This window comes from Neovison vison, chromosome 11 (genome assembly GCF_020171115.1).
Source record: "Neovison vison isolate M4711 chromosome 11, ASM_NN_V1, whole genome shotgun sequence".
Lineage (NCBI taxonomy): Eukaryota > Metazoa > Chordata > Mammalia > Carnivora > Mustelidae > Neogale > Neogale vison.
In genome coordinates this window covers 94,855,881-94,881,234 of record NC_058101.1, presented here as the reverse complement: position 1 = coordinate 94,881,234, position 25,354 = coordinate 94,855,881, and the positions used below count along the sequence as shown (strand labels likewise).

General features: G+C 33.8%; 1 protein-coding gene across 2 annotated transcripts in view; it reads right to left on the bottom strand.

The window, feature by feature from the left end:
- The window catches only part of LOC122889227 (bifunctional heparan sulfate N-deacetylase/N-sulfotransferase 4), a 239,227-nt gene that overhangs the window by 113,704 nt on the left and 100,169 nt on the right, over positions 1-25,354 (bottom strand). For both annotated transcript variants that reach the window (XM_044224144.1, XM_044224145.1), the window contains exons 2-3: positions 20,365-20,452; positions 9,356-9,510 (exon numbers count right to left, since the gene is read on the bottom strand). In XM_044224144.1, coding sequence (XP_044080079.1) covers positions 9,356-9,510; positions 20,365-20,452 — 243 coding nt within the window. The remainder of the gene's footprint in view (positions 1-9,355; positions 9,511-20,364; positions 20,453-25,354) is intronic.

The window sequence follows — 25,354 nt, the reverse complement described above, 5'->3', positions numbered from 1 at the left end:
ATGAAATTGTAAAGGACCCAGAATAAACAAAACAATTTTCAAAGAGAAAAATGAAGTTGGAGGACTCACAATTCCCAATATCAAAACTTATTGTGAGTATCTAGTAATCAAGATGATGAGATCTAGCACAAGGGCAGGCATAGAGACAAATAATAGAACTGAGAGTCTAGAAATACTTCTTTACATTTAAAGTCAATTTACTTTTGATAGAAATACCAAGACAATTTGGTTGGGAAAGAATAGTCTTTTCAGCAAATAATGCAGGTACAACTGGGTATCCACAAGCGAAAGAATGGAACTGTACTTCACAAAAGAATTAACAAAATGCATCACAGAACTACACATAAGAGTTCATACTCTGTAACTTACAGGAGCAAAAATAGGAGTACACTTTTATGACCTTGGATTAGGCAAAGCCTTTTTAGGTTTGACACAAAAAGTACAAGAGACCAAAAAAAAAAAATTAATGAAAATATTTTAAAAAAAAGGAAAGATAAGTTGGACCTTATTAAAGTTAAAGTTTTATTCTTCAAAAGACACAGTTCAGAAAGTGAAAAGACAATCCACATTTGAAGAAAATTTTTGCAAATCATAAGTCTGATAAAGTATTTGTATAAAGAATACACAAAGATTTTTTGCAAGTAAATAACAAAAGGCCACTAACTCAACTAAAAAAATGGGAAAAGATTGAATAGATATTTCTCCAATTAAGATATATGACAGCTGAAAGACATATGAAAAAGAAACAACATCATGGTAACATCATTACCATTAGGGAAATGCAAGTCACAACATAATTTGATACCACTTTGTACCCACTAAGATGGCTCTAATAGAAAAGACAGTTAATAACAAGGATTGACAAGAATGTGAAGTAATTAGAATCCTCATGCTTTGCTGGTGGGAATGTTAAGTGGTGCAGACAATTTAGAAACAGGCTGGCAGTTTTTCAAAATGATAAAAATAGACATACTGTATGACTCAACAGTTCCACTCCTAGGTAAATATAAAGATAAGTGAGAATATATGTCCATACAAAAACTTGTAAGTGAATGTTTATAGCAGTATTATAAATAATACCCAAAAGGTAGAAACATGTCTATCAACTGATGAATGGATAAATAAAATATAACATAAATGTAGCAATGGAATATTACTTGGATATAAAAAGGAATAAAGTACTGAATCAAGTTACAACATATATTAACCTCAAAACTATGCTAAATGAAAAAAGCTAATAATAAAAGACCACACACAGGGGCGCCTGGGTGGCTCAGTGGTTTAAGCCTCTACCTTCAGCTCAGGTCATGATCTCAGGGTCCTGGAATCGAGCCCCACGTCGGGCTCTGCTCAGCGGGGAGCCTGCTTCCCCCTTCTCTCTCTCTGCCTGCCTCTCTGCCTACTTGTGATCTCTCTCTATCAAATAAATAAATAAATAATCTATAAAAAAAATTAAAAAAAAAGACCACACACATATTTTATGATTCCATAAAATAAAATGTTCAAAATAAGCAAATCTATAGAAATGGAAAGTAAATTAATTATTTCCTACAACTGGGGGAGTTGGAGAAAGGGGAATGACTACTGATGGGTACAGACTTTTTTGGAGATGATAAAGATGCTTTAAAATTCATTTTGGTGAAGTTTGCACAAATCTGTGGATATACTAAAAATTACTGAAGTTTATACGGATGAATTGTATGATATGTTAATATCAGCAGCTATAAAGCTGATAAAAAAGATACAACTATAACCTAGACTAAGTAGTTAGTAGTATAGGTGATAAGAATCCAATGACTCAAAATATATTTTCAACTAAATGCAATGGATTGGATGAGAGAAAGAGAAGTGTTAGATAAATCAATGCTTTTGGCTCAGTGGGATGTAATTGGCATTAACTTCAGACTAAAGTTTTGGAGTTTAATGTTTTAGTTCATATGCAAATATTTTTCAAATTAATGATAGAATAAATGTGACTTCTATTATACAGGAGTCCCTATGTCTCTTATTTCTAGTTAGATGTGAAGGCAAGTTTCCATAATGACTTCCAATGATTTCTGCCTATTGGTATTCACTATCTTGTTGAATTCTCCTCCCTTTGATGATGTACTTACCTAATGACTATCTTCTAATTAGTAGGGTATGGTAAAAATGATGGGATCTCATTTCTGAGATTAGGTTAAAAAGTTCAAGATCTCTCAAAAGTTCACACAATTGCCAAAAATATTTCACAATTATCTATGCTTTGGTGTTTTGCTTCTTCACATTTTAATTAAATCCTTCATGCTTATGTAAGTGTCTATTCTGCTGAGTGCACAGAATACCTTGTTCATTATTGAACCTTCAAAATACATTATTTGCTATCTAGTGAACTTTCATTAAGTCAATATTTGGTCACAATTTTATTTTTTATTAACTATTCTTACCTTCTCTACATTTTCTATCTTTGAAATACTCTATAACTATAATTATCAAGGTTTTTGATATCTTGTATTTGTTGTACAGTGTAAGTGTATATACGTATTATTTAGTAATAGACAGAGCAGCTATTGAAAGGCACCTCCCTCAGTTTTATATCTTTGGGCCGTGAATTCCAATATTACACTCCTTTTATTATTTATTTATTTATTTATTTTTAAGATTTTGTCTATTTTCAGAGAGTGAGAGAGCACAAGCAGGAGGAGCAGCAGGCAGAGGCAGAAGGAGAAGCAGGCAGATGAGCAGAGAGCCTAATGCGGGACTCCGAGATCATGACCTCAGCCAAAGGCAAATGCTTAACTGACTGGGCCACCCAGGGGTCCCAACACTCCTTTTATTTTTTTTTTCTCCTTTTATTTTTTAATTAAAACCTCTACATAAGTGATATTTAAAGATTTTCTTTTTTTTAAATTTTTTCAATTTATTTGTTTTCAGAAAAACAGTATTCATTATTTTTTCAATTTATTTGTTTTCAGAAAAACAGTATTCATTATTTTTTCACCACACCCAGTGCTCCATGCCTTCCGTGCCCTCTATAATACCCACCACCTGGTACCCCAACCTCCCATCCCCCCGCCACTTCAAACCCCTCAGATTGTTTTTCAGAGTCCATAGTCTCTCATGATTCACTTCCCCTTCCAATTTCCCCCAACTCCCTTCTCCTCTTTCTATCACTACTCTTTGATGAGTTTGAGTTTTTATGAGAACAGTTTAAATGTCAGCATTTTTCTTATCAGAAAAGTTGTCTAATTATGAAAAAAAATTATACCAAATTCATAAATATGTAGAGCATTTTAAAAATAGAATTTAAAAACTTAACCCTTGGGGTTCCTGGGGGCTTAGTCGGTTATGTGTCTGCTTTAGGCTCAGGTCATAAACTCAGGGTCCTGGGATCAAGCCTTGCATCAGGTTCCCAGCTCAGTGGGGAGTCTGCTTCTCCCTTTTCCTCTTCTCTCCCCCCTTGCTCATGTGCTCTCTCTCAAATAAATAAATAAAATCTTTAATAAATAAATAAACAAATAAAAATAAAAACCTATGCCTTTATTTCAAGAATTCTTATTTACTCATAAATAAGATGAATGACTCTTTAACAAAATCTCAAGAAAAACACATAGTTATTGAGAAGTTATCATTGAAGACAAGTTTATTTGTTTTTTTTTTTTTGCTTTCCTTCAGGATATTTATGGTCTATGACTACTGTCAGTGAACTGAAGAGGCTCATTCATTTGAAAATGTTAATGAGTCTGTATACAAAACTTCAAACAACAAAACAATATTTCTTAATTTCTTTTTTCCCCCACAAATCTATTGTGGAAGAAAAATAAATAATCCTGGCTTACGCCACAGGCACTCTTGCTCTCTAGGTTTGAAAAAGAGGCATGGGTTAAGTAAGGAATGATTTTTGGTAACATTTCCATTGGGCAATTTAATGTTAACCAATGTTCCCCATTCTCTTGAGTTTTGTTTGTCTGTTGTCATCTTTGAAGCATTGCTTCTAGTTAGTGAGATGGTCAAGCAACAGAATAAAAGCGAAAAGGTATGGTTTACTAAAAGAAAGAATCAAAATATATTTTTCCCCACCCTACTGCCATACAAACTTAGTATCTTATAGTTAACACATCTTGGTTGACAACACTTACCATTCAACTAACTATAGTTGTCATTCAACTCTATACAAGCATACAGACACTCACATGGCATATATGTTCATGTTAGCATGTAAGCATGAATACAGATATATATGCATACATAAACACATTCATACACTGCATACACATGTGTTCATGGATTAAGCATGTACATACATATAACTTCCTATATATACACACATGCATTCACACCACATGCATGAATGGACATTATCTAGTAATAATAGTGCTTTGAAAACTATTAGAACTTACACTTGATTTGAGTAAAGTACAAATTACAGAATTACAATTACAAAATTAATATACAGAAAAATGTTGAGTTTCTTTGCACTAATAAGGAAGTAGTCGAAATAGAAATTGAGAAAATAATACCATTTATAATTGCACCAAAAGCATAAAATACCTAAGAATAAACCTAAACAAGGATATGTGGCATCTGTACTATAAAAACTATAAAATTCTGACAAAAGAAATGGAAGATGACACAAATGGAAAGATGCTCATGGATTGGAAGGACCAATATTGTTAACATACCCATCCTACCCAAAGCATTCTATAGATTTAATGCAATGCCTGTGAAAATACTAATGACATTTTTCATAGAACTAGGACAAATAATCCCAAATTTATATGGAACCACAAAAGATTACAGCTAGCCAAAACAATCCTGAAAAAGAAAAACAAAGCTGGAGGTGTCATAATCCCAAATTTTAAAATATACCACAAAACTGTAGTGATCAAAACAGTATCATATTGGCACAAAAATAGACACATAGATTGATAGAACAGATTAAGGATCACAGAAATAAGCCCACAATTATATGATCAATTATTCTACAACAAAGGGTACAAAAAATGCAACGAGAAAAAAGATAGTCTCTTCAACAAATGGTGTTAGGAAAACTGGACAGCTATATGCAAAAGAATGAAACTGGACCACTTTCATATACCATACACAATGTGAATTCTGAAACCATAAGACTCCTAAAAGAAAACATAGACAGTATTTTTTGACATCAGCCATAGAAACATTTTTTTTTCTTTTTAGATATGTCTCCTCAGGCTAGGGAAACAAAAACAAAATGATACCTTTGTGACTACAGGAAAATAAAAAGCTTCTGCACAGGAAAGGGAAATCAACAAAGCAACAAGGCAACCTATTGAATGGAAGAAGGTATTTGCAAATGATCTATCTGATAAGGGGTTAATATCCAAAATATATTGAGAATTTATACAACTCGACGCCAGAGAATCAATCTGATTAAACAATGGGCAGAGTACCTGAATAGACAGTTCTCCAAAAAAGACACAAATGACCAATAGACACATGAAAAGATGCTCAACATTATTAATAATCAGAGAAATACAAATCAAAACCATGATGAGATATCACTTCACAACTGTAACAATGGTTGGAATCAAAAAGACAAGAAATAACAAGCATTGGCAATGACGTAGAGAAAAAGGAACCCTCATGCACCACTGGCAAGAATATAAATTAGTGCAGCCACTGTGGAAAATAGTATGAAGTCTCCTCAAAAACTAAAAATGAAATATCATATGATTTAGCAATTCTGCTACTGGGTGTTTACCCAAGGAATATGAAAACACTAATACAAAAATATATATATGTACCCCTATACATGTACCCTTATGTTTATTGCAGGATTATTTATAATAGCCAAGATACAGAAGCAACCCAAGTATCGACCCATAGATGAATGAATAAGGAGGATGTGGTGTATATACACAATGGACTGTTACTCAGCCATAGAAAAGAATGGGATCCTGTCATATGCAACAAAAGGGATGAACTAGTGGGTAAAATACTAAGTGAAATAAATCAGGAAAAAAATGACAAATACCATATGATGTCACTCATGTGAAGGATTTAAGAAACAAAAACAATGAGCAAAGTAATAAAAAGAAAAACAAAAGCATAAAACAAAAAACAAAAACAAAAGCAAACCATACTCTTAAATGCAACAGACAGGTGGTTGCCAGAGGGAAGGTGGGCAGGAGGGTGGATGAAATAGATACAGGGAATTAAGAGTACACTTGTTGTGATGAGCACTGAATAATGTATAGACTCATTGAATCATTATATTGTATACCTGAAACTAATATAATACTGCAAACTATACTTCAATAAACAATGTTACTGATAAAAAGAATGCTTTACAGTAATAAAAGCTCTTCTAAAATGATGAAACAGTAAAGAAACAGTGTTGCAATATATTTCTTTCTTGACTTTTAGGCATGTTACAACAGAAAATGAACTCTATCCCTACAGAACTGGGCAAACACTAAAAATAAAACCATTCTGATTATTTAAATGCTTTTGAAACATCAATATAAAACTTTTTAATATGTCATTTGAGTCGCTTTTCTAAGTGTGAGAATAATTATGCTTTTGATAATAACCCCTCTGACAGCCAAGGTCATACCAAGGAATATCAGGTTGGAATACAAAAAAAATAAAAAATAAAAAGAGATTTGAACACTTTTGATTTTTTTTTCAGTTTAAATTGGTCATTTAGTTTGAAAATCTCTTTCCATAATTGCTTCAGTTGCAACTAGATGAGTATTTCAAGTTGGTCATTGCAAATTTGTGGACTGATGTTGTCAATGATCACAGAATTTTAGAAATGGAATTGATCAGTGGATTATCTGGTCCAGTGCTTTTAGTTGACAGATGAGCTGATATAAATTAATTATCTAAAAACATCGTGCTTAAGAAAATGAACAAGGAAATCATTACTATTTCAGGGGAGAAAACAGAGGCATGAAGACATTAAATGAGATGGTGCCTGTATTAGAACTTGTTACTTGAAGTCAGGACTAAAATATAATCTGCTGATATCTCATGTAGTGCTTCCATCCTATCCTATCTCCATACCGTTGATGGTTTTGAAGTATCATCCAGATGTGGAAAGATAATAAATTAACAGGGAAACCATTCCCTGTCTCCCTGGACAACACGCTTATTGTCATGTTTACAGCTAAAGATGGGTTTTGAATGTCAGTGCTTGTAGAGTCCTGAGAAGTTTCATCGAAGTAAACTCCAGAAGGAAAAGAACAATGTCATTTCAGTATGTGTGTTTAACAGACTTCATTTTAGTTGTAATATTTTGCCTATGCAACATATAATAAGATTATTTTTACAAAATGTATTTATAGGCTTCAGTCTAGCATCTAGCCACACTGACTAAACAAATGTAATTGCTCGGAGTGAACTCTAAATAGCTTTCAACATTTCATTACAAAGCAATTACATCTAAGTCTTTCCCAGTGCTTATGGCATGGCTTTTTACAAAAAGAAATTATACAAACAGGTGAAATCAACCGTTATGAAATATAACCCACATGTTTAAAAAGCAAGCCTTCACAGTGAGATGGGGGGGGCGGTTTAAGTCAAAAGATAAACAGTTTATTGCCAAGGTAACTGCAAAGAGAGAATTCAGCATGCTTACCCAAGGTAAGTTTGATTTTTGAAAAGGGAATATTTACTTAATTTTACAGTGCTATGAAGTAGTAGAAATTTTATTAGACTTGCTTGAAAGTTAAGTGAAGATCTTTTAAATCTGTATTTTTTTAAAAAATGGTATTTATAAAGCAAAACATAACTGTGTACCTGTCTGGATTTTGGAAGATCATAATTGGTTAACACCTATTGAGTGCTTACTGTACTGCAGGCACTGCTCTAAGCATGTATCTTCAAATATGTATCATATCCTCAAATATGTATCCTCTGAGGAAGTTGTTACTATTATCCTCATTGCTATGGATGGGGAGACTGAGACACAGGGTAAGTAATCTCTGTTCAAGATCAAGCAGCCATTGATGGAAGGTTGGGATTCAAACACAGGCATTCCAGGGCCTGTGCCCATGATCTTAATTGCTTTTTGTGCTATTCACACTTACTGGTAAGGATCCTGTGCACAGATCTGACACAGGTCTGGGATTTAGACGTGGAAAGAATGGTGAGCCATTAATATAATAACTAGGCATGACTTCATAAAATAACACAGTGTTCATTTGGTCTTAGGTCTATGTCTCCTAATGTGATGTAAAAAAAAAAAAAAAAAAAAAAAAAAGAAACGTTAACGACCATGCAGTGCAAATTAACTCTTTATTTTAAATGAAAACTGATTATTTTAAGATAGGTTTTAACTGAGGCCCAGGGTCTTTAGGTATGACTATCTGTTGCCCCTGTGTGAAGATGTGAGAATGGGCTTCTGAGTATTTTTATGGGGAAAAAGAAATGTTTTTCCTTAGGTTGTTAGAGGGATGCATGATTTACCCAATATGGGCAGGGTGGGCAAACTTTTTCAGTAAAGGTAAATATTTTAGGCTTTGTGGGCCATATGTGTTCTCTTTTGCAACTACTCAACTCTGCTGGAGTGCAAAAGCAGCAACGTGTAGACAATATATAAAAGTCAGAATGTGGTAGGGTTCTAACAACATTGTATTTCTGTACATTACAATTTGAATTTTATATAATTTCTGTTTCACAAAGTATTATTGTGCCTTTGATTGTTAGTTGATCATTTAAAAATGTAAAAAACAAGCAAGCAAGCAAACAAACAAACAAACAAACAAAAAACCCTGAAAATCAAAAGTATCTTAGCTCAGGGACCAGAAAAAGAAAGCCACAGACCAGATTTGGCCTCTGGGCCATCTGATAGTTGGTTAGACATGCAAATTCTCAGGCCTTTCTGGGAATCTATTGAATCAGAAATTTGAGAATTGGACCCAGCAGTCTGTGTTTTTAAAAATCTCTAAGATGAAAAGGATACATGCTGCAGTTAGAGAACGGCTGGTTCTCAGTCATTGCTCTAAGGATTCCGTTCATGCACCCATTCATTTCTCTTCACAATAAATGCTTTTTGAGATGTAATTATAATGTATTAGGAATACAATGGTGAAAGTACTAGATTTCCTCCTCATAGGTACAAGAATAATTCTTCCATAAAACAAGATTGTAATTGTCTGACAATGACCTACTTTTTGAAATACATTTATAATAATACATAATGGCCCTCCCTATACATATAGACACACAGGCCTGAAACAGAATAACACAAAGCAATATGTACCCTAATATGTGTGATGCACTTTCTGATGTCTGCTTATCTCTGTTGTAGTTAACCCAGTAAATTGATTTTATAATACACTGATACATCACAACTCAAATTTTGAAAAATATTGCAATAAAATATGCTCACCAGTGCAAATTCCTTGTTGAGAATCATCTGTTCAACCAAAGATGACTCATTGTGGAAGAGATGAGGCTGCATATGGCTCCACATATGAGGAAACCACCAGAACTCATCTACAGACCTAAGCAAAAGGTCATCTCCTTCATCTTCCTCTTCAGTCCCTGTAAAACATAAAGTTAAAAGTGTTTCGATGAATATTTCATATTGGTTTGAACATGATGTTTGTCAGATTTTTGTTATTCTTCTTATTACTGGTACATAAATCCTATTTTGTTTTGCTTTAATAATAATAAAAAGAAATGACCATAGTCTAAATTACATTGAAGGCAATGTGGCTGGGGGTGGGGATGAGTTGGAGTAGATAAGATAGCCCCAAGTACAGATAGTTGTTTGGTTTAGAATTTAGGGGTACTTTGTCACTGTCACTGTTTAGGATTCCTAGCATTCATTGTGAGAAATGAATAAACAGACTTCATTTGAAATAATTTATTTTTGTTTTAAGATTAATAGCTGATAATTCTCTTCCTGATTGCCTGCACAGGGGAAACATGATCAGAGATGATTTTTTATTCTTAAAAATATTCTTACATGAGATTCTAAAATTGAGTTTAAATTTGACTCATGAAGTTTGTTAATTTTTTTCTGATTAGAAAAATAACTATATGCTTATTGAATAAGTGAAAAAAAACACAGACTAGTGATATATGAATCTCAAAAACAAAACAAAACAAACACAAAGATCATTATCAAGAGCTAACAAGTGGAAACATTTTGGTATTTTTCTTTTAAATCTTTTTCTACTTTATTTTTAACATGGAGGATATTAGGAGATGGAGAGGAGAACTAAGATGGGGAAAACCAGAGGGGGAGATGAACCATGAGAGACTGTGGACTCTGAGAAACAAACTGAGGGTTTTGGAGGGGAGGGGGGCGGGGATTGGGTGAGCTTGGTGGTGGGTATTATGGGGGGCACGTATTACATGGAGCACTAGGTGTGGTGCATAAACAGTAAATTTTGGAACACTGTAAAGAAATAAAATAAAAGAAAAAAAAGAAAAAAAAAAGAAGTTAAAAATGAAGATATCCTACAATTGTGTTTGTCAGATTATGTTTGTCAGATTTTTGCACTACTAGGTATTTACCTCATAGATACAAATGTAGTGATCCAAAGGGGCACCTGCTCCCCAGTGTTCATAGCAGCAATGTCCACTATAGCCAAACTATGGAAAGAGTTGAGAGGTCCATCAACAGATGAATGGATAAAGAAAATGTGGCACATCTATAATGGGATATTACTCAGCCATAAAAAAGGATGAACTCTTACCATTTAGATTGATGTGGATGGAACTAGAGGGTATTAGGCTGAGCAAAATTATCATATGGTTTCACTCATATGTGGAACACAAGAAACAGGGCAGAGGACCATAGGGGAAGGAAAACAAAATGGGAAGTCATCAGAGAGGAAAAAAATCACAAGAAACTCTTAACTGTAGGAAACAAACTGAGGGTTGCTGGAGGGGAGGTGGGTAGGGGGCTGGGTTAACTGGGTGATGGGCATTAAAGAGAACATGTGATGTGATGAGCACTGGGTATTATACAAAACTGATAAATTACTGAAAAACTTGAGAAAGAAAGCTAGAAATTCAAATTCAGTTCTGTGTCAAAGTAAGTGTTTTTTTCCACTGTATCAATGAATTTTTAAATTATATTCAAGATATTCAGAGTCTCATTTCTTAGTTTAGAGTGTTCTGGGGGCAGATCTGTGTCCCAGATGGAGGAGTTAGATGGTGAAATCCATGCGGAAGAGCCAAAGTCAGGAGTTTTTCTGGGTCTGAAATTCTGAGTGTTATATGCAACTGATGAATTACTGAACTCTGTATCTGAAACAAATGATGTACTTTATGTTGGCTAATTGATTTTAAATAAAATAAAAACCAAATTACTGCCTATTAAAAAAAAAAACGAGGTCACACTGTATAATTAATTTTGTATCCTTACATTTTTAACATAAATATGAACATAAACATTTACTATTTTGATACCAGTATTTCTTAAAACTCAAACAATGAAGTTATTAACATAATAGAAACTTGATTTGAGAACTTAAAACTAATGTAAAGTTTTCACGGTCTCTTAAGAAAATTTGTTAATAGTGTTCAAGGCATAGTGAAAACCATTTGTCATGTTATAAGTGAAAAAAAAGAAAAAAGAAAAACTTACTTCCTAGAAAATTCTCTTTGTTGCAGATACCAACAAATATTTTCACTGTATAAATCATACAGTTTTTGTACAATTTTATGATATACAGTCTAATTTTAAAATGTTTTGGTTGAATAATGTAAAATTAATTCCTATTTGGTCTCTAGATACTCTAACTAAGTGAAGTAAAATAAAAGATTCTGTCTTAGAGTGTGACATGTTTTTCTTTGGTTTATTTTTCCACAGTATAGTATGTTTTATAGATGGCTGCTCAATTTAATACTAAGCAAATAAATATTAAAAGTACTTTTTAAAAGAATATTCTCCAAATGCTTTATTTATGTGTCCCATGATAAAGATTTCACTGATCATGCAGTAAATAGTGCTCTGAAATGGTTAAAGTGTGTATTTGGTATCAATAAATACAGAAGTAGAGTCCCTGAATCTGTCATTTACTTGACTTTGTGATCTTGGACAAGTCAACTTTGGATCTTAGTTTCCTGGCTTAAAATGGGGATGTAAATATCTATCTCACTGGGTCTTTGTGGAAAGTCAATGAGATTGATTTATTAAAGCACTTAATACCATGACTTGCAGATAGTAAGTACTTCGTAAATATCAGGATCTCTTTCTTCTTAAAAATGTATCTATGTGTTTATACTTATTGTGTTCTAAATTTATATATTTTTACAAATTCTTGAAAACATTGCTTGCCCAAATTATTAATTTCTTAAAGTCAGAGATTGAATTCCTTTAACTTGCACTGTATTATGCCACTTCTCCAGAGCAATGAATAGGTGAGTAATATGATTCAGTCAATATTAATATAATGTCAGTGAACTTTAGAGCTTTTATATGTCTTCTGAAGTGCATGCCAACTTTTGTATGTATTTATGTATATACATTATTTCTGGGATACAGTTCATAATGCATAGTTCTTAAAGGGTAGAAGGACCATCAGGTTTAATTTGGCACCATACTACTTGTAGAAGTTGCTACTATACAAAGAGTAAAGAAACAGAAGTTTTGAATGTGATAAAATCTTATGAATCAGTTGAGCAGAAAGAATCCTGAATTTTTATTAACTTTAGCTAAAATTGTTAGTATAACAGGCATGCAGTTCATTGACTTTGTTAATAAGGAGAATATCAAACATTGAAATCCAAATGGAGAAAAGTTTGTCATTTCCTCAGACAGATTTTAAGCGTGTAGTTTTAGACCAAGTGTTTCTTATGGCCATAATTTAGCCCACTGAAGTACAGATTAGAGGTACTTTATGTCACATGCAATGAATGAGTTGTTAGTTCTCTTACCCTCCTGTTGTGCTTTGAATACAGAATATTTGAGAAATGCTTCCATTCACTTTAAATTTCACTGATAGTTATTAAAAGTAGCAGGAAGCACAAAATGCATAATGACCGGGAAGAAGGTCAATTACTCAATTCAAAGGAAATTTGCAGACTATTGATATAAACAGATATGACTGGTTGTAAATATTAGTAATTTTGATACTAGAGATTGTGTTAATTTATGAACACTCCTTACAAGGTTGAAAGTGATATTTAAAACCTTACTTATTTTTTAACTTCATAGATTAATTTTCTGTCAGCCTTTCTCTTATTTTATATAGGTCTTATAGTTCAAAGCCATGTGAGGCTAGTTTGTGACACTAGAAATAGCCTAATGAAAAATGCAATACCAAGTCATGCTGAGGGACCAAAGCAGAATTTCTAATGTTTTAAAATCCAACTAAATGAAAATATTAAATTTTTGAATCACTATAAACACATATTTTCCCTACTATTAACACATATTTTTCTATACTTAATTCGATATGCGAGGATATAATTTGTAGTTCTACGACATCATAGTTAACACAAGTTACAATCCATTAAAAGAATATGTGTTCATAGTTAGCCTTTTACTTCTAATCTGATCTAGATTCAAATCTACATGATTCTTAATTAAAATAAGTATTTTTTGTTCTCAATGGTTATTCCCTTTTACCTCTCTAAATTATCAATAAATAGTAAATTTTTAAATTCAGAAGTAAAATATTGAAGAATTCACTTTTTTGTTATCACTTGTGGAGGATCTTGTGAAATAATAGCGTACTTCTAAAAGTTCTTTAAGTCTGCCAGTATAAGAATAATTTTAGCAAGGTCTGGGCTATAGGTTAATTCCTACAAGGCAACATTAAAGTGTAACTTATGGGGCACCTGGGTGGCTCAGCCAGTTAAGTGTCTGCTTTTGACTCAGGTCATGATCCCAGGGTCCTGAGATGGAGCCCCACATTGGGCTCCCCCCTCAGCAGAGAGCCTGTTTCTCCCTCTCCCCTGCCTATCACTCTGCCTACTTGTACTTTCTCTCTGTCAAATAAAGAAATAAAAATCTTAAAAACAAACAAACAAACAAAAAATACCTAAGACAAGCCGGCACAATGATCTTTATTTTAAAAAATACAATTTCTAAAATTCCAATGTCTGCATTATTGCTTTTGTATAAATGTCTGCTTTATATTTGCTCATTATGTATGAAATATTATAATTCCTTAATGGCAAGAAGATGTTTGTATTTTCTTTGTATATTGAATCTGGCATGGTTCCATATAGGTAGGTAGGTATGTACTAAACTAATTTTAAATATTACAATAAATAAAAAGAACTGTGGGTGATGAAAATCGATTAAAAGTTACCTACGGTTACCTATTAGTTCTAGAACTGATAAATTCAACAAAGCTGTAGGTCTCAAAATCAATATACAGAAATCTGCTGTATTTCTGTGCACTAATAACAAAATAGCAGAAAGAGAAATTAAGAAAAGAATCCATTTACAATTACACCAGAAATAGTAAAATACCTAGGAATAAACCTAACTAAGGAAGTGTAACACTAGTACTCTAAAGAGTATAAGACATTGATGAAAGAAATAGAAGATTAAGAAATTTTAAATGAATGAAAAGATATGCCATGCTGATGGATTGAAAGAACTAATGTTAAAATATCCAAACTATCCAAAGCAATCTACAGATTCAGTGCAATTGTATCAAAATACCAGTAGTATTTTTCACAGAACAAGAACAAATAATCCTAAAATTTGTATGAAACCACAAAAGACCACGAATAGCCAAAACCATCTTGAAGAAGAAGAATTAACTTGGAGTGCCACAATCCCAGATTTCAGACTATACTACAAAGCTATAGTAATCAAAACAATATAGAATTAGCACAAAAATAGCCACATAGATCAAAAGAACAGAATAGAGAGCCCAGACAGAAACCCATACTTATGCAGTCAATTAGTCTATGTCAAAGGAAGGAAGAATATGCTGGGGGGGGGGGGATATTCTCTTCAATAAATGGTGTTGGAAAAATTGGACAGCTATATGCAGAAGAATGAAACTGGACACTATATACAAAAATACTCAAAAAGGATTAAAGATCTAAATAGAAGATCTGAAACGATAAAACTCCTAAAACTCCTAAAGGAAAACATAAGCAGTAATCTCTTTGACATCAACTTCAACAATAATTTTCTGGATATGTTTCCCCAGTCAAGAAAAACAAAAGCAAAAACAAATTATTGGGATTACATCACACTAAAAAGTTTTTGCACAGTCAAAGAAACCAACAACAAAACAAAAGGCAACCTACTAATGAGAGAAGATTATTCGCAAATGATATACCTGATAAAGAATTCACACAACTCAAACCCCCCCCGGCCAAAAAAAATCCACAAATAATCCAATTAAAATGGGCCAGAGGTACTGAATAGACATTTTTGCAAAGAAGACACACAGGTGGCTGAAAGACATGTGAGAAGATACTCACATCACTAATCATCAGGAAAAAAATGCAAATCAAAACCACAATGACATATCACCTAACACTAGTCAGAATGGCCAGTATCAAAAATATAAAAAAAAAAATAGGAAGTGTTGGTGAGGATGTAGAGTAAAGAGAACGTTTGTCCACTTTTGGCAGGAATGTAAACTGGTGCAGCCACTAGAGAACCCAGTTTGAAGGTTCCTCAAAAAACTAGAAATAGAGCTACCATCCAATCCAATAATTCCACTTCTGGGTATTTACCCAAGGTAGGGGGACAAAAAAACCACTAATCGGGAAAAGATACATGAACTCCTATGTTTACTGCAGCCTTATTTAAAAGAGCCAAGACAAGGAAGCAACCCAAGTGTCCATCCATAGATGAGTGGATAAAGAAGATTTGATATATATACACAATGGAATATTACTCAGGTATAAAAAAGAATGAAATCTTACCTTTGGGGACAATATAGATAGGTATCATGTCAAATGAAATAAGTCAGAGAAAGACAAATATCCTATGATTTCACTTATATGTGAAATCTAAAAAAAACAGAACAAACAACAATATCAACAATAATAATGCAAAGGAAAAACGAACTCATATACAGAGAGGATAAACTAGTGATTGCAAAAGGTGAGGGGAGTGGGATATGGGATTAGAGGTATAATCACCCAGTTATAAAATAAATAAATCACTGGGATGAAAAGTATGGCATAGGGAATATAGTTAATAACATTGTAATATCATTGGAGACAGATGGAAACTACATTTATCATGGTGAGCATTTTGTAATACCTATGACTCTTTTTTCTGATTTTTAAAAAAATTTTATTTACTTGAAAGAGAGTAACATAAGCAGGGACAGGAGCAGAGAGACAGGGACAAGAAGACTCCATGCTGAATATGGAGCCTAACACAAGATTTGATCCCACAACTCTGAGATCATGACCTGAGTGGAAATCAAAAGAGGGACACTTAACCAACTGAGCCACCCAGGTGCCCCTGAATATGGTTTTCAAATCACTATGTTGTACACCTGAAACTATCATACATATGTCAATGACACCTCAATTAAACATTTAAAAAAATTAACTTCAGAAAATGCGTTCAGTACATTGCAATGCATGTAAAACCTTCAAGAAGACAGGTGGCAAATATATTTCTAAGAATGTTACTTATATCGATAAATAAGTGGGGTTTATCTTTTCATTGTATACCTATGTTTGTTAGATATATGTTTCACTGAATAACTTAAAAGCACATACATAATAGGTGTTTGTAAGAATGTTACTTCTGTATGTAAGAGCAGTGTTTTTTCAGTTGATTGTGTTCCCCACACTGCATTGTGAACACTCTTTAAACTCTTTAAAGGCAAATAAATAAAAATATAAACACGTGTATGGATGTAACCTATAATTTCAAAATTAGAAATTAGAATGATGTGCATTATTCAGTTTACTTTTTTCATAAAATTTGATCTTATAAAAAAGTACTTTTTAAAATAGCAATAATAAACACATAGCACTTAGAACATGCTATCCATTATTCTAGATGAGGGAGATATGATTTCCATCTAGAGATGCAGAAACTGAGGCACAGATAGTTTAAGTAACCCCTTTATGTTCACAAGCCTAGTAAATGTCAGTCTGGATTTGAGCAAAGCAGTCTGTTTCTAATACCTACTCTGAACTAGTAATTTATACAGTAAATTGAAAACAAAAATCAAAGAGAGGTGAATGAATATAATACCTTTTTAAAAAATTTCATGTTTGAAAGTTTACAGTTTTATAAAGGGTATATATTTTTGTCATAAAAACATTATTAATACAATTTGCAAATATCCATAAAGTAATTGATTGAGTCATATTAGATTTATTATTAATTACAAAGAGTGGCAATGATTGTCACTAGAAGTTATGTCCTACAAAAATAATACTTGTAGCAGAAGACATCTTCATGCTGTAATGTATTCATTCTTTGAGTTTTCATTGTGTAATTCCAATCAAACTTTACATATTTTCATACCAAAACATTTTATTTCAAACTCCACACTTTTATTTTTTCCTTTTAGTGAACAGAATGTCTTCCCTCTTTCAATTTGTCACCTGTGAGGGGCTGACTGCTAGGGAAAGCTTAGGGATACGTCCTTTTGGGTGAGATTGTTTTTAGCATGTGAAGGCCAGAGAAACTGAACAGGAAAGGATACATGGAAAATTCAAGTGAGTGGAGCAGTCTAAGAAATGAAGACTCTCTCATTATTACACTGGGCATATGTGATTAAATGTCTTCAAAACAATGAGGCTCATCAATCAGCATCCTCATGCATTGGGAAATCAGAACATCCTAGGAAAGAGCTGAGACAATCATTGTGACGAGACCGTCTTCTAATAGTTACACATCACAGTGGAGTGCAGGTATAAGGAGAGCACTTCCCTGATTTGCAAACTTTGCTCCATATACTTAAGCCTGCATATAAGAATGTGACGAGATAAGATAGAGGTATGCCCTCCCTGCAGTGGGCATCACCAATGTTAATTCTACTTTAGAAGAAACCTTGGTATCTCTGAGTAAATTAGTAAGTACTCAATACAATATGATTACACCTTTGAACTACAATTTGGATGCCTTTCAAGGATTCTACACATAAAGTAGCAAGTCAGTGAAAGTGTCATCCTTATGTGAAAGAAAGTAAACTTCTGGCATTTACAAATTTATATATATTGCTTGATCTCTAAAGTGTACTGTCGACACAGCATAACAGAATAGAGTTTTTCTTTTGTTATTTTTGTTAGGCTCGTACTGACATAAAGAGTTGAAAGAGGCAATAAGGTCTTCTTAAAAGATGTAATTAAAATGAATTTTTTTGTATCTTCCTCCAACAACCATCCCTGTGATATTAACTACTGTGTTGTTCATTTCCTACTGGATTTGTACTGTATACATGTTCAGGATCATAAAGAAGAAATGAGAAGTGTTATAACCTGCTATCTACATTAACTCTGTGAATGTCTGGCAGCTTTAATAGTTCTGAATATGAAAAGCAAATAAAGAGCTGAGGCAGTTATCCAGATATATTTCAAACTAAAGAATGGCTTTACTTGCACTGTATAGCTATTTAAGACCAAATATATTGTTTGTGTGTGAACTCCAAATAATCCCATAATTTTTCCTCTGCATGAGTAGATATAGCTTTTAGAGTTATCTGCTTTATAATTTCAGAATCAGGGCTTCTTAGGCCTGAATTCATTTCTTGAGGGGGCTTTTGAAGAAGATTTACAAAACCATGTTTATTTTCAAAATTGTAAGCTGGAATTACTTTGCCTGTGCAGATACGATGACCCAAATCTCTTTGTGCAAAATGTCCTTTTAAAATAGGCAATCATTTGATTTATCAAATGGTCTAAATACTAATTTGCCTTCTATTACTTTAAACAGATTTACATGTTTCAAGGCAGGAGGGAAAAGGCATTAAAGAAAAGCCAATAAGACATCACTGCTTCAATATTCTAATAAAACATGCTGAGCCTCCTTGGTTAAACATTAAACCAGTGGATTAAGCCGCTGCCTTCGGCTCGGGTCATGATCCCAGGGTCCTGGAATCGAGCCCCGCGTTGGGCTCTCTGCTCCGCAGGGAGCCTGCTTTCTCCTCTCTCTCTGCCTGCCTCTCTGCCTACTTGTGATTTCTCTCTGTCAAATAAATAAAATCTTTAAAAAAAAAAAAAACATTAAAAAGCTTCTTTGGGTAAGTGAGCTGCATTTATGATAATTAAAATCTAACTTTGCATGGGATGTTTTAAATGTCAATAACATGCATGCACAGAGAATACCAGGGAATGTTTTCACTGAGACAGTATGAAGTAACAACAGTGCAAAGTCATAAAGTATTTGGCTTATACCACAACTGCAGAAATAGGAGCGGATAGTGATATTGCCCTAATACAGCTCTAACACACCATTTTGTGTTATGTTTGCCATTATTATGAGATAGTCACTTCTGTGCACATAGTTTTCTCCATATGGGTGGAAGACATTAGAATGTTGGAACTCAGAATATAAAAGTCATATTCTGGAGATGAAGATGGGTAAAGAGGTGAGAAATATAAGAATAGAGAGTAGTGCATGAACGCCAATCAAATTTTAAGAATTTGTTGAGAAGCTGATACTGAACAGAAATGCAACTGTGGGGAGATGAACATGAGAGACTGAACTCTGAGAAGCAAACTGAGGGTTTTGGAGGGGAGCGGGGCGGGAGGTTGGGTGAGCCTGGTGGTGGGCATTATGGAGGGCACATATTGTATGGAACACTGGGTGCGGTGCATAAACAATGAATTCTGGAACACTGAAAAGAAAAAAAAAAAGAAAAGAAAAAAAATAAAATGCAACTGTGGCTGAGTAGAGATGGAAAGAAATATAAACCTTATTACGATTGTTTTAATGCATGTTGGACCAAATTGTTCTAATATTTTTAAGGAAAAATCCTGCAAGGGTAATTAAGCAAAATGACCCTCTATTATTAATTTTCTTTGAGGCTATAAAATTGCTCTCTGATCATCAGATGTTTTCCAAAGGAAAATGTGTACCAAAATGGCAGTCACTTTGATTATCTGACGTTTTAAAAACACTGCCCACTATTATTATTATTGGAGTGTCATTGCCATCATCATCATCATCCTTATCATCTTCATTACCACAATCACTATGCTTTCTGCTTGGACTCTGCTGAGAGACAAGAGGCATAGTCACAGAATGATGATCATGGTTTCTTTTACTGAGTTGAAAAAGTCAATTCTTTTCCTCTTTTGCCCTTGATTCTAACGGTATTTGCCAAAGTAAACAAGCTCATTGATTTTGGATTTGGCTGCTCATATAATGCACCCAAGTTTTCCCCATCATCAGTCTGGATATTCTATTTCTCCTACTTATGAAACATTTAAAATCCCCTCTCCTATTTATATGTAGCTGCCTGAGAACACAAAGCTCCTTCTTACCTGTGTGGTAAAACTTCCCTGAAAATCCAAGGTTGAAGGTAAAATTTGCAACCTGAGTGCGCAGTAAATTTTGAGTCTCTAGTAATGCCTGAAATAAATAAGAAATTAACATGATTTTAGAAAAATAAATATGAAGCTTTGGGATGCCTCTTTTTCAAATGTGTATGCATGAGTGAAACAAAATAATATGGGCTTTCTTGCTTTTTGAGTTTTTGATGGATACTGTTATTTGCTATTCATATTTTGGGTATTATAATCGCTATTGTTATTTTTATTGAAGTTCACCAAATTACGAAGCAGTTAAGTCCAAAGCACATTGTAAGTTGCTGAAAGGCAATTCTCTAACCACATAGCACTGAAATCATTTTTCATTTCCATGTGAGACATTTCTTGATTTCAGATTATTACACTTTTTTTCCTCAGGGGAAATTTTTCAGAGTTGTTGGATGTAGCAAGTCTTGCATTTGTTGGTAAGGAATAGGAAGGTAACATTTGTTTGAGTTGCTATTTATTTAACTGTGCTATCTCCCCTATCATTTTTTAAAGGCTAATCATTGAATTTAAGGCTTGGGTTTTTACTACACAAACTAAAGAGAAATGAATAGTTTAAAGGGTGTTGATTGCAAATGTTGAGACATGAACAAGTCAAGCACAGATAGGAAATAGATAAACAATTCCATAAAGAAAAATTTCCAGCTATGGCAAAATGTCCCTATTTTCTGTATTTGGAATTACTATTATTATTTTTTTAATTTTTAATTTTTTATAAACATATATTTTTATCCCCAGGGGTACAGGTCTGTGAATCGCCAGGTTTACACACTTCACAGCACTCACCAAAGCACATACCCTCCCCAATGTCCGTAACCCCACCCGCCTTCTCCCAACCCCCCTCCCCCCAGCAACCCTCAGTTTGTTTTGTGAGATTAAGAGTCACTTATGGTTTGTCTCCCTCCCAATCACATCGGGTTTCATTTAGGAGAAGAATAAATGGAATTATTTTTTTATAATGCATCTAATTTTACATTATTATTTGTCAACAGGGTAAGAACCGACAGATAGTAATCTTTGAATCAGACTTAGTCCAGTAAATTTTCTGCCAATCCTTCAACTGCAATTATTCTTATGTAGCATAATTCAGAACTCTCAGATCCTTGACTTTTTGGTTTACTTATTGACTCAGAAGGCATTTCCTGTTTTTAAATAGATATGTAAAGGGGACTTACTTTGTTCTGATGAAAATGAGAAACTCATTTCAAACTATTTTTGCTTACTGCTAACCATATATTAAGGTGAATATTTTTGCTTTTTGCTAACCATATTAGCTAAGGTAAGTTAAGGTGAATAAAGAGTCAGAAATTAAGACAATTTTTTGAATATTAGTCACAGTGGCTATGCATTTGTTTTAAAAATTTGCAAAACTACTTACTCTCCCAGAATTAAGAGAACTCCTGCAAATTAGTTTAATTAAATAAAAGAAAAGAGAATAACGAGGATGTTGGTGACTATATAATCAGTGGATATCCAAGGTTACATTTAGTTATTTCAGTGTAATCTTGGCCAATCTTACATATTATGAATTGAATAGAAAAAGGGAAAAAATAGATCGATTGGTTTAACTCAGTGGTATAAAATATATTTTTAAAATTCTCAAAAAGAACAAAGTAGGGGCGCCTGGGTGGCTCAGTGGGTTAAAGCCTCTGCCTTCCGCTTAGGTCATGGTCCCAGGATCCTGGGATCGAGCCCCGCATGGGGCTCTCTGCTCAGCAGGGAGCCTGCTTCCTCCTCTCTCTCTGCCTGCCTCTCTGCCTACTTGTGATCTCTCTCTGTCAAGTAAATAAATAAAATCTTAAAAAAAAAAAAAGAACAAAGTAAATGTTAAAAAGAGGTTGGAGTTAAAAATAAAGTCTATTGGACTAGCTGGGCATATTGGTAACTCTGGTGGAATACAGTTTTAGTAGAAAACATCACACATCATTTTATCTTAGTTTGCCACCTCCCCCCCCCCGGGTTTCTCATTTTATTTAATGAACAATCCTTGGGACTCCGTATCTTGAAAGAGTTCATTAAAAACATTTCTCCCTTCCCCAGTATTCCTTATCACTCCAACCCCCCTCCAACTCTCTAGCTCTGAGTTCTTGAAGTTATTGTTCTGCATTTATATCTCGGCTATCCATTCTTAAATTTCCTAAATATGTATTGTAGTTGCATAGAGTGTTGGGTGTAACAAGTATAGCCCCTTTAACCTGGGACCTCAATGGGTAGAAAGGGAGAGAGATTTTAAATAGACAGTCAAACAAATGTGTAATTACAACTCATGGGAAGTTCTACAAAAGAAATCTAGGGCATGCTGTGAGAGACACAGTAAAGGATTTTAATTTATACTGAGGGTGTGGGCTCACACTTTTGATGTTTTCTTAGGGACAATCAAACATCAATCTGTTTTTTCCACAATCAACTTGCCACCACTTTAGAACTCTCTCATTGTCTTTTTCTTGGGCTTTTAAAACACTGTGGTCTGCTAACCTGTTCCCACCTTTAAGTTTTACCTTCCTCTGCTCTGCCTTACGCTCTGCAAAAATGCTAACACCCCGAAGGCAGTAAATGCACTTAACCCTTGGGGTCAGGGAGGCCTTTCAATTAATGAGAGCCTTGTCGGTCATTTCACTTCTCTAATCCTTTCCTTTATCTGTAAATGGGATAATGCTTAATGTCTGTTTCACACTATTATTGTGAGGATTACATTGCATAAGGCATACAAAGTGCATAGCTAAGTGCCTGGCACACAGTAGGAACTCAAAAATGCTGTTAATGAGCACTCAATAGGTCATTCTCTCCCAACCAACTAGGTATTCTTGATGCCTCATTTCTTTCTTTCTTTTTTTTTTTTTTTATGTCACTGAAGTGTACACTTTATTTATTTTTAAAGATTTTATTTATTTATTTGACAGAGAGAGAGAGAGAGAGAGAAAGGTCACAAGTAGGTTGAGAGGCAGGCACAGAGAGGGAGAAGCAGGCTTCCTGGTGAGCAGAGAGCCTGAGGTGGGGCTCGATTCCAGGACCCTGAGATCATGACCTGAGCCAAAGGCAGAGGCTTAACCCACTGAGCCACCCAGGTGCCTTACCTCCTCATTTCTGATTGAACTACAAAGGTTGCTATTCCCCCAAATCACGTTGTCCTCTGGTCTATCCCCAATGCTTACATTTTTCCACAGCTTTCCTCTCTCTGTTCCCTTTGCCTAGATAGTCTCCAGCTGCTCCCCTCATTTATAAGTGCCTCCAGGTCAATCAAACCCTACTTATTTTTATATATTCTATATTGCCAGATATATTTTTTGTATATGTGAAAGGCATTCAATAGAGTTAATTTCATTTATTTATATTAGTAATATATTACTGATGGTAAAATAATAAACATGGTTCATGGACCATATCATTAAATGATATCAGAACACTACGAATAGGAGGCTACATTTCACCAGCACATTTATATCATGGATGTTTTATAATCTTATATTATAGATTGCCTGGCAAGACAAGCTCACAAAAGTGAGGACAGATGAATATTTTTCCACCAGTGCTAATTAACTCTATGAAGAATTTGACAGACTCTTCCATTATTGAAAGAAATAGAGTTCTCTAGTCATATTCTCCCAACATGTAATCTTGATTAATGTGGGAGTAAAAATGACAATTGCTGTAAGTAAAAACAAAACAAAATAAATGGATTAAAAAAGCAAATCCTAGGGCGCCTGGGTGGCTCAGTGGGTTAAGCCGCTGCCTTCGGCTCAGGTCATGATCTCAGGGTCCTGGGATCGAGTCCTGCATCGGGCTCTCTGCTCAGCAGGGAGCCTGCTTCCCTCTCTCTCTCTCTCTCTCCGTCTGCCTCTCTGTCTACTTGTGATCTCTGTCAAATAAACAAATAAAATCTTTAAAAAAAAAAAAAAAAAAGCAAATCCTAAAAGCCTCCAATCCTGTCTACCTCAGTATAAAAAATGTTCTTTGATTTCCAAAATTCAGGGAAAGAAAATTTCCATGGTCTTTCAATGATAAAAGAAGAGAGACACAGATAATAATGAGTAACAAAAGAGGCCTAATTTTAAAAATAAAAATCAGAAATAAGGGTAAAAGAAGAAAGTGTTAAACCACCAAAATTAAAAAAGAAATGTAGAAAAAAATAAAGAATAGAAATATAGGAAATTTTTCAGAAGAAATGTTAGACAAGAAAAAATACAAATATAAAATTATGAATAAATGAAATAGAATGAAAAAGTTATTTTAGAAAAACTTGTTTATAAAGTAAAAGTAATATATCTCAGAGATAAAAATCAAATTGTCAAACTTAGGAAATAGCATGTCTCTATAGATGTGCTTTTTTTATCTGACTATTTTGTGAGGAAGTTTGACTAACTTTTGAACATAAATGTAAAATGAAATATATTTAATGTTTGGACACTAAGCCTCAGTTATTTCTTTAATAGTTCACATCATAAAAAATATAAACAGCTTTGAAGTTTTCCCTTGCATTATTTAGGAAGAACTTACTAAGTTACCTGATTAGATATTAAAGAAAATAAACATATATAACAAGAAAAATCAATAATTCATTCTTTTAATAAATACTGCTTGCATTCATTTAATGTTCTCATAATGAGTTCCTTAGTATTTAATAAAGCAATTCCAACTTACCCTATTGCAAAATGTTAAAGAAATAGTTCTCAAGCTTTATTTTTCATAAAAATTTTTAAAAGAGACTGCTAATATTGTGGATTCTGGGGACCCACTTGAAGAGTTACTGATTTAGTGTTACATGATAGGGTCCAGTCTTGTGTATTTTATCATAGACCCCAGTCGGTTCTAAAAATGGTCAAAAGCAATTGTTTCCAAGTTACCCATAAGAAATGAATTGCCGGGGGCGCCTGGGTGGTTCAGTGGGTTAAAGCCTCTGTCTTCGGCTCCGGTCATGATCCCAGGGTCCTGGGATCAAGCC